Source organism: Anneissia japonica, unplaced genomic scaffold (genome assembly GCF_011630105.1).
Source record: "Anneissia japonica isolate Jap-2015-1 unplaced genomic scaffold, ASM1163010v1 scaffold287709_len1912824_cov184, whole genome shotgun sequence".
NCBI lineage: Eukaryota > Metazoa > Echinodermata > Crinoidea > Comatulida > Comatulidae > Anneissia > Anneissia japonica.
Window position 1 is genome coordinate 939,148 of NW_022751466.1, and position 11,445 is coordinate 950,592.

An 11,445-nucleotide genomic window follows, 5' to 3' on the forward strand; every position below is an offset into this window, starting at 1 on the left:
TTTTTTTGTAAAAATTCCTTTGCCATTGCTATATTTAAAACCTTCTATAATCCGTTTCAACCTAATATCCGACATCTATTTTTTAGTTGTTGTTTATGTAGTAAAAAGTAAATTTTTTTGAATTGCTAATGGTTAAGAGATGTTTGCAGTTAATTGGATTCGATGTCCAATGTATGACATTTGTAGGCTGCCAGCACCATGACCTCTGATGATTAGTGCCTAAAATTTTCACAAAAATGCAATATGACAAAATGATTATTATTGGGTTTTTTGGTAAATATTTCAGCCGCTCCAAGTTTCTTTCCTATTCTTTCTTCCTATGCTTCTTCCATGTTATGTTAAATTTAATTTATTTTACTAAATAACATGCATAATGAATATAATATAAATATATATACGTTTTCTAACTGGACTCTACACCTAGGCCTATGTTTACATTGTGTCTATTTAACATATTTCAATCTTTGCTAAAACTAATAATGATGGAATAATTAAACTAATTAATAATGACAATAGTGATCATATTAATGAAACTAATGATGGTGATAATAAAATAATGACGATGATGAGATTTATGAAACCAAAACTACTAACGATGATAATGAAATTGATGATCACTATACATTAATGGTAATGATAAAGATGAAACCAGCTCGATTATCGCGAAAGGCGATAAAGAGTAAAAAATATTATGTCATACAGGTTAGGTTTGTCTTCTTTATGCCCATGTTTATATCTTTCATACACAAGCAAGCGTGCTTGTATGCATGCATGTATGCTTGTCTTTTAATCATGCAGTGTATTTTTGGTGAGGATAGATTTAGACTGACTAACAACACGTTTTTTCTTCAAACAAAAAAATAGGATTGAAGCCATGTCTAGAACGTATTCCATATATGTATAACAACACAAACACCACGGCACCAACACCACTGACTGCCAGCAAAGTCCACACCAGAATATTTCGTGGTTGCTCAGGGTCTATGTTAAATGGTGGTATATATGCTAGATTCGCAGAAACGATGTTCGATACCCCACCGGTATTGTTAGCCTCGTCGATTGCAATAAGAGCAAAGAAATAGGAAACATTCTCTCCGCGTTTCGGTAGTCGAACTGAAAATTCTTCTAGTTGACCAGGTTGTTTTATTGTCAACAAATTCCCATTAATGACGTCTTCAGGTGTCACTTTGGTTGAGTTAGTAAAGTTTCTCAAGATGTCTTGAAACGTTGAGGAAAACCGCAGATCATATTCATATACTGTTTAAACAAAATTGGAAAAATATTAATAGACGTGGGATGACATTTGCAGCAAACTGGTTAACAACGACCATTGTAATGACAAATACCTGTTTCATAAGATTTTTCTAATATACAGTAATAGGAGAATGTGTCAGTGGACGCGGACAAAATCAGTCCGTTTAATGCCCGCCGGGAAGGTTCTTTACTTTTTTTGTCTAACCTGTGTTATTTACAGTAGGCCTACTACTTTCGTAACCTATGTGCTTAGTCTAGAACGCGGGCCCTACGAAAATCTTTCACCTCGCAATGCCTAAAGCCCAAATCAGAATCTCTGCGCATGCGCAAAACGCTCACCTGTGCCTTTGTCAAGATCATCACCAACTGCCGTCCATTGTAAAATCACACTTTGGTTTTGATAAGACACTTTGGTAACAGTAAGGTCCACAATCCGTGATGGGCGCATACGATCTTTTGTTACTCCAATGTAGTTTGCAACTTGCACAGCGCCCCCTGACGCTGAACGTTCAAACATGTCAACTGGTTTTTGAATAATCTCCTCTTCTATCAAAGATATCGATTAATAAGTACAGCATTATGAATTGGCCGAGTTGGTTAAGCCATGTTGTATAATAGGCCTAATCGTTTCAAGCATAGTTGTATGAAAACCGTTCTGGCGGAATTCGAACCTGCAATCAGTTATTATTCAACTATTTATTTTTATTTTTTTTTGTTTATATTGTGTTTACGGCGCTTTGAAGCAAAGTTAATTTTAATATATATTATATTATATATATATTATATATATGTATATATATATATAGATAGCGGAATAGATCGATGGAAGATTAGATGGATAAATGGATAATGGATGAACGAGAATACTTTTTAACAAGCAAACAATAAAAGTCAGTCAGTCAATTAACCAATCATATGTAGCATTAAATTGGTCATTTAAAGTATCTAATAGTCTATAAACATCTAGTAAGGCACAGATCACAGGCATTAGTTTTTGTTGGTATAACTTTGTTTTATAAAAACTTATGTACGTGGTGTGCCACAAGCAGTAGTGAGTAGGCACTTTACGCAACAGGATGGGAAGACGGGTGGACGGCGGTTCTGTGCTCGTCGAAGCGTGACGACCATCAGTAAATACTTGGGTGCTTAACCCGAATTTCCGTTGTCGACGGCTCCAAATCTTCTTGCGTAAAGTGCCTATGTTGCTTCGAAATGCAAACCTTCATACAATACTTTATAAAAATATCCTTAAACATTACAAACCAATTTAATGGTTTTCGGAAAGCTACTAAGACAGAATTATTTACACGTCTTATACCGTAATTGAGGAAAAAAACTAATAATTGAGTTTATCTGTTGATTTATTGAGAAACCTAATGTCCGAAAAACAGTGTCTGTGAGATAGGATTACCCAAAGAAATTTTATTTTGGTATTTTTTTTTTCTGTATATTTTGGTTATGCTGAATCCAAAAATGCGAGGGTCCATTGTCTTCTCTGCCATTTTGAAATTTCAAAATGGCTGCCATTTTTCTTTGTTTTCAGCTCAACACAGACCTTCTATATACAATAATATCAACAGTTGTAATTTCATAACTAATGTAAATATTTTTTTTCAAAGTATTTCTTTAATCAATTTTAAAGACTATTTATTTAATTTATTTTATTTCATTTAAAACATCTTTAGGCAGGATAATATATATTCAGGCGAGATCTAACCGCTGTTTTACAATATGGTCCTGCAAAAACACAGTACAATAACAACAACAACAAAAAGTAACCAGCACAGTACAATAAAATAAACAATAGTAACAACTTTGGTGGAAAACTATCCCCCGCCGGACACCAACCCGGTACTTCTGAGTCAAGGTTTCGGGGCCAGGAATTACCGCTCAAGGTTAAGCTTAACTACAATAATATGGTAAAAACTATCCCACGCCGGACACCAACCCGGTATTTCTGAGTCAAGGTTTCGGGGCTGGGAATTACAAGGTAGGACAAATACTGTACAATTACTTAAATAGATAAAATTGGTAGAAACTATCCCCCGCCGGACACCATCCCGGTATTTCTGAGTCAAAGTTTCGGGGCTGGGATCATAATTTTTATCTTAACTACTACAAACCTAACTAAACAATACATTATCCCGGTACTTCTGGGTCAAAGTTTCGGAGCCGGAATTTCAATGTTAAAAATATAGACCAAGAAAATATAAAAGGAAATGAACTATAAGATTAATTAACATCAATCATTTCTTACCAGGATCGCTAACGATTCGTTGGTTACATCCGAACGGTCGGATATCGTTGCTGCTAGTGAATCAATAAGGCCTGTAATACTTTCGGATGCGCTTGAATAAAAATAAGCACTTCCTCCAGATACGCTGGACAAATCCGATAACGCGTTGTCTGCGTTGTCAGTGAATGCTATGGTATCAACGGTAATGCCAGAATTTATTACGTCATCTAGAACGATATTAATGTCTGGCCATTCATTGTTTTTGCCATCACTTATGACAAGTAGATACCCACCATTCGGCGACTGATCTGAAGATAGAACCTAAAAGTAAAATGAACACTTTAAGATATTGGCAGACCCATCATCCTTAAAAATTGATCCTAATAAAGAAAGCATAGAGTTGTGAGAATCACTTCCAGTATTGTGACAGTGGATTTATAATAAGAATGAAAGATCAATGAAGAAAATCGGACCAATAAAAGCAAGTTGTGAAAACATTTTGTTCAGATAATGGGCGTTTCATGGCATTTTATGCTGGAATGTCCAAAGTAACAATAGGGGGTTCTTCGGTACCATGAGCATCCCGCCCCTCGTCTGGGTATGCCACTGGAAATGTTATGTCAACATCATCTACTAAACCTTATTAATATTTTACAACTGAAGCATTGACCGTTTTCACTTGCCTCTATTCCTTTTAGAACACCTGACCCAATGCTTGTCCTACCGCTTACTGATGAAGGTAGAGCTGCAATAAGTTTATCTCGGGAGCTGTCATCAGACACAAGTGTGAGTGGAGCTAGCTCTGTGCCAAACGTGGAAAACTCGACAATGCCAACATAACTTCCAGTGTCAATGGTAGAGCTGAGGTACCGCATAGTTCCTTGACGAAGTTTCTTTAAGGGAACACCCTGCAAGAATTTGAAATTACCTAGTGCGGCTCAAGGACGCATGACATTAGCGGATTTGAGCCACCCTCTCCCCCTTTAGCTGCAGAGCAAACAACATTCTAGACCTAAATTTTCTGGCCTCAATAAATACTGTAGTGTTTTTGAAATTCATTTATTAACACAAACAAGAACATATGTTTATGTATGAGATCCGAACAAATTATATAATTTTTTGTAGCATATCTCAGACATCAACGGCGCGAAGATCCGGGGTTTGGTGGGGGGGTTCATAGGATTCGGACGAACCTTCCACCCCCTCCTGTGAAGAAATGTGAAAAAATACTACTGGGTTCTGGCATACAAAAGGATGCTAACCTACCTAGGCATAGGTTGACAGATCGGACTAACAAGACTTGACCTAACTTGCTTTCAATTAAATAAAATTAAAAACGCTGTTTTTGGTTCGAAGTCGTAAACATAATTTCTGTACGGAAGTGCGTTCTTCATGCCTATTGGTTCATCGATTCATGGAAAAAAGATTACGTATGCAAACATTAAATGTTGTTTCTGTATGTATACACACATAATAGACGTATACTGTAATAAGAATTAGAAAATTTACCTGCCCGTTTTCAAGAAGGAAAAACCTAGAATTTTGAAGAACTTAAAAGTCATTAAAAAACACCTCATTAGCCGGGAAAGCTCATTTCCCGCGATGGAATCAAAATTTTCCCGGAGGAGAATCCTCCTTTCTTTTTCGGGTTCATCGATTCGTGGAATAACAAATATGCATGCAATTACAATTTTTTTTTCTGTATGTATACACACTTAATAGACCTATTTAGTGTAATAAGAATGATGAAATTTAAGCTAACTTGCTATTCATTAAAAGACACCTCTTGAAGTCGGGAAAACTCATTTCCCGCCATCTAGAAATCAAAATTTTCCCGGGGAAGGACCACCAGAACCTCCCTCCCCCACCCTCTTTTTGGATGGGTTTTTTTGGCAAATTGTTTGACCCACCCCGCTAAATTTGAATCCAGATCTACCCCAGCATGATCAAAAGAGTGAAATGTGAGTTTGCTCATAAACAGATTTGATTTCCCAACCAAGCTCCAGTGACAAAGTTGGTTGAGGCGTGTGTGTATAGAAGACAGCAGAAGGTTCAGGGTTTTGAACGCAGGTTGGGTAAAAATGTTCACACTTGCAATATAGCATTACTATAGCATTTCTCATATACATCTATCATGAATAAGAGTTCCTTATTGGTTGTCTGGAAACAAAATTATTTCAGCTGGATCGACCTGCGCATTATTTTGACAACTGGTACGCCTTAATGGGGCAAGTAACTGACTGAGATTCAACAGAATGTTCTGTAAATGAATATATCAGATATGTTACTTTATGAAAATGGAATTGTCATTACAAACTATTGGGACCAAATACGTACTGCTGTGACTGTCTCTTATACACATCTAGATGTGTATAAGAGACAGTGCTTGTCCTACCGCTTACTGATGAAGGTAGAGCTGCAATAAGTTTATCTCGGGAGCTGTCATCAGACACAAGTGTGAGAGGAGCAAGCTCTGTGCCAAACGTGGAAAACTCGACAATGCCAACATGACTTCCAGTGTCAATGGTAGAGCTGAGGTACCGCATAGTTCATTGACGAAGTTTCTTTAAGGGAACACCCTGCAAGAATTTGAAATTACCTAGTGCGGCTCAAGGACGCATGACATTAGCGGATTTGAGCCACCCTCTCCCCCTTTAGCTGCAGAGCAAACAACATTCTAGACCTAAATTTTCAGGGCCCTTGAGCTTTGGCTGTAAACTGTTTTAGAAATCTAAAAGTACAAAATAAATGTAAGGCAGACATATATCTAACATAAATGTAGGCCTAACAGTAGAACTTTAAAGTCTTATGGTAGTTTTTAAGAATTGTATTTCTTTTTTCATTTTGTTTAAATGCATTTTACACTTTCAAAAAGAGCCTTATGTAGTCTTATTTAGGTTATCATAAAGCAATAGCGCTTGGCCTCAATAAATACTGTAGTGTTTTTGAAATTCATTTATTAACACAAACAAGAACATATGTTTATATATGAGATCCGAACAAATTATATAATTTTTTGTAGCATATCTCAGACATCAATGGCGCGAAGATCCGGGGTTTGGTGGGGGGGGTTCATAGGATTCGGACAAACCTTCCATCCCCTCCTGTGAAGAAATGTGAAAAAATACTACTGGGTTCTGGCCTACAAAAGGATGCTAACCTACCTAGGCATAGGTTGACAGATCGGACTAACAAGACTTGACCTAACTTGCTTTCAATTAAATAAAATTAAAAACGCTGTTTTTGGTTCGAAGTCGTAAACATAATTTCTGTACGGAAGTGCGTTCTTCATGCCTATTGGTTCATCGATTCATGGAAAAAAGAATACGTATGCAAACATTCAAAGATGTGTATAAGAGACAGACACAGTACAATAACAACAACAAAAAGTAACCAGCACAGTACAATAAAATAAACAATATTAACAACTTTGGTGGAAAACTATCCCCCGCCGGACACCAACCCTGTACTTCTGAGTCAAGGTTTCGGGGCCAGGAATTACCGCTCAAGGTTAAGCTTAACTACAATAATATGGTAAAAACTACCCCACGCCGGACACCAACCCGGTATTTCTGAGTCAAGGTTTCGGGGCTGGGATTACAAGGTAGGACAAATACTGTACAAGTACTTAAATATATATAAAAATGGTGGAAACTATCTCCCGCCGGACACCATCCCGGTATTTCTGAGTCAAAGTTTCGGGGCTGGGATCACAACTTTTATCTTAACTACAAATCTAACTAAACACTGGTAAAAACTATCCCCCGCCGAACACCATCCCGGTACTTCTGAGTCAAGGTGTCGGGGCCAGGAATTACTGCTCATGTATTGTTCCTGCTTCTTGTTCTGAAGACCACGGTTCAAACCCGGCTCCTCGAATAATCCTCACATTGAGAATTATTCGAGAAAAGGACCATATCCGTTTGTGGTGCTGCACTGTGCATTCCACGGGTTCCCAGGAACTACTCATATTTCCAATTTCATTATGAACAAGGACAAAGGAAGCATTGTTATTATATTTTTTATGTGATTTTTCTTATGTATTTAAATGTTTTGTCCTTTCTTAGTGCAATTTTGTATATAATATTTTTAATATTCTTGCATTTCTTAATATATTCTAGTTTTGTATTCATTCATTTCAGCCTTTGGCTGCCGTTTGTATATTCTTTTATACCTAAATAAATAAACAAACAAACAATCAAACAAACAAATAAACAAACATATAAATAAATAAATATAGAAATATTTCTTTGAATATGTGTATTCATTCTACGTTGTACATACAATGTATTTATGTGTTTTATATTTATCTTGGTGGTTAGTAATAATAGTAATACCGTACTAAAGTAAATGTAGCAAAGTTCCATCAATAAAGTAGCTTTAGGCCCCCAGCCACTTTCAGCATATTTCTTATTCCGCACGTACTGTGGTGTTAAGTTGATGTACTGCCCCTGTTTACCACATCCTTCAATAACATGTGTATACGGGCCCTTTGATGTTCCACAATCTATGCGTATATTTGCTCTGTCAAATGTTTCTGTTTTTGCTGGTTTATACTCAGCGAGATCGGTCCAAGAATTGGGTACAAGTATTGTGATTGTCTTCCAGTACACTCTATGGTTAGTAGCTTCAAAGAGAAATGAAGAGCCTTCAGTGAATATTTCCTGTAAAGAAAATGGTAGATTTATAATTTTATCGTCAACATTACATACAATATCATACTATTATATAAGCCTATTGCATCTGTAAGTTAGCATAAGCATAGTCAAACATTTTCCAATTATTATTATGCACCTTAAGACAGTTGTTAGTATCACCAAAGGACAGGAGCCAACAGAAAGACATCACAGGCGCCATCTACCACATCCCTTGCCAAGGCAAAACTACTTCCGATAAATGTAAGATTCTTACATTTGAGAATCAGAAAGAACTCTGAAAACACGTTTCATGGAACATCGTAGACCTAGTTCAACTTCATCGGAAATCTCTCAACATATCCACATTGAATCACCTGGACATCATGTGGACCTGGCACAGGTCAACATTCTTGACAAGGAACCAAAAAACACTCTGAAAGAGGTGTCAAAGAGGCAATTTATATCCGTGTAAACAAACCAATGCTAAACCGAGACGGGGGACGACACAAACTGTCAAAGATCTACGATCAGATTTTGGAGTCACGTGCTCGTAAGATCACGTGCCCAAAATCGGTGTAGCCTTCAAGTCACATTCCAGACATTGTGCTGAGGAAGACCGTGGCATACGGTCGAAAATTTTACGGTAAGGAAATTTGTTTGTGTTGTGATCAAAAGTTTAAACTTTTAGTACATTCAAATACCAACACAGATGAGCTATTTTTCGAATATTATTATTATTATTATTATTAAAGACTTTTACTTAAAACTACTATTGAGTGTTCAATATTTTGTTTGATGTATTCTTGTCATGTTAATCATATTTTTTGTTTAAATATTAGAATTCAAGATTTCAAAAACAATGGAATGAATACGGAAGATCTCAGAATACGACTCGGTGACAGAAAAGTGCGTAGTTTGATTGAGTTCTCCTTTTTGTTGACGCTATTACCAAATCCCAAAACAAAGATGTTGAACACGAGAACATTAATGTGTCTGCCTTCTAGTTAATTGTTAAATAATAATTTGCAACAAGAGTTAAGAGTTGAACAGTTGAGTCAATTTTGTGTATTATAGCTAATTAAACCAAATTATTGGGATAAGCAGTCTGTTAGATTTATACTCATTTTTTGTTTCATTGAAACATTACTCCTCAGCAGAAAAGTAAAGATAGAGAAATAGAGTGGGTAAGGGGAGAGAAAGTCACGACAAACAGTTAACATAAAATCGAGTCACACTTAAGCAATGTTTGAAATTTAGTTTAGTGGTAGAATCAATAACAGACTGTGGAAGGTTATTCCACAACCTGCCGAATTTGTCAATGAAAGAGTAAGATGGACATGAAATGAGGAAAGGCTTGCCTTGTGTGAACTCTGCGATGAAGCAGAGAGTTTTGAGTACAGAGGAAGAAATTAGACAATCACCAAACATAATGGACAAAAAAGAAATATCACGTCTGGTTTTCAAAGGCTGCAAGTAAAACAATCAACAACTGATGTCAAATGTCTTACACAATAGTTTTTGACAAGCTGCAGTGTGGTAAGATCCTGTTGAATAGAAGAAGCGACTTTAGTGTCAATGAAAGAGTAAGATGGACATGAAATGAGGAAAGGCTTGCCTTGTGTGAACTCTGCGAGGAAGCAGAGAGTTTTGAGTACAGAGGAAGAAATTAGACAATCACCAAACATAATGGACAAAAAAGAAATATCACGTCTGGTTTTCAAAGGCTGGAAGTAAAACAATCAACAACTGATGTCAAATGTCTTACACAATAGTTTTTGACAAGCTGCAGTGTGGTAAGATCCTGTTGAATAGAAGAAGCGACTTTAGCAGGATTTGATGGTGTATTGATGTTACAATATAGTGTGGCATCGTCATAAACAACAAAGAAACAAAGAAAACGCTTAGGAACAGACCAACTCCATGAATGCTCCCCTGAGGTAATCCAGAGGAAACAAGTGATATCGTGGTATCACCACCTCCAATAGGTTTAACAACGTTCATTGCCGAGATAGTCTGAATAGGGTATAAGGTGCTTCTGTAAAAGAGGCGTGTAAAGTTGAATGTATGGGGTAATAACTAAACTGATGAGAGTGTATGATGATCATTCGATGATTAGTGATCTAATAAAGTGTTGTTTATAATACGCTCCATGACTTTACTAATACTGTAATTGGAAGAAGTGATATTGGACGGTAATGATTGGGATTGTTGGAGGGCCACATTTAGGGTAGTAGGTAAAATAAAAGCAAACTTCCAACAAAAAGGAATAACACTTGCTTAAGCTATACTCCTAGATAAGGTAGAGCATATTATTGCTGTAATGTTGTAATTTTGTAATGATTAGTAAAAGATAAGATAGTATGCATATCCAAGTATCGAAATTCACGCCATCGTGTCGAGATTCAATATTTCGACATTAATTATGTCATCATCATTCTTGATGGCGTGCATTTCGATACTTGGAGTATGTATTATACTATCTTATCTCAGATTAATCAGTGGACCTTTCGGTTATTAGTAAAAGCATTATACGTCACTTTGAGTAATATAATATATAAAAGAATCGAAACAAACATATGTCATGGAGCTATGCATCTCTGGAATCCATTGTTTTGTTTTGTTTTGTTTGTTTTTTTTAGTAGATTGTATTCTTGCGGTGTTTAAAATAGCTTGTAACAAAACATCGATTTCGTTCAATGGAAACGTATATAATATATTGTTTACACATTAATTTCGTAATGATTAGTAACAGCATTGAGTTATATCCAGAAGCATATACACTATGAGTAATATAAAAGAAACGAAACAAACCCATGACATGGAGCTATATGCATCTCTGCCCTCCTCCATTATTTTTTTTTCTTGCGTTGTTTAAAATTGCTTGTATACTAACCATCGATTTCGTTCAATGGAAACATATATATAATATTTGTATTAGTGGATAAGTCTATCATACAAAAAAAAGCCAATTGCTATCACCAACTATTTTTAAAATGAAAGTGTACACTGCAGAGAAGTTTAATTTGACAGTGTGTAGAAATATTTTTTTGAATACATAGGACTAATAATTTAAGAATATTTGGATATCTTAAAAGTAGTAAAATGATATATGATACGGTAAGGTAGTGCTAAATTGTAGACATGAAAAGCGATGTGCCTGGTTAAAATCTAGCTAGCATGCTCAACCTTTGCTTTAAGTTAGTTCTCAAGCGTTATCCGCAAGTTAAATACAAGAAATTCTACGTGATATTAGAAAAACACTATTAGGGTTAGAATAATTATAAAATACAAGAATGATATTATATAATTAAATTGTTG

At 35.9% G+C, this 11,445-nt stretch overlaps 1 protein-coding gene across 1 annotated transcript in view; it reads right to left on the reverse strand.

The window, feature by feature from the left end:
• Window positions 1–349: 349 nt before the first annotated feature.
• LOC117121716 (calcium-activated chloride channel regulator 2-like) overlaps window positions 350–11,445 on the reverse strand; it is a 15,090-nt gene continuing 3,994 nt past the window's right edge. Inside the window, exons 2-8 of the mRNA XM_033267000.1 lie at window positions 7,916–8,154; window positions 5,886–6,022; window positions 4,174–4,418; window positions 3,512–3,811; window positions 2,393–2,486; window positions 1,594–1,800; window positions 350–1,257 (exon numbers count right to left, since the gene is read on the reverse strand). Coding sequence (XP_033122891.1) covers window positions 830–1,257; window positions 1,594–1,800; window positions 2,393–2,486; window positions 3,512–3,811; window positions 4,174–4,418; window positions 5,886–6,022; window positions 7,916–8,154 — 1,650 coding nt within the window. The 3' untranslated portion in view covers window positions 350–829. The remainder of the gene's footprint in view (window positions 1,258–1,593; window positions 1,801–2,392; window positions 2,487–3,511; window positions 3,812–4,173; window positions 4,419–5,885; window positions 6,023–7,915; window positions 8,155–11,445) is intronic.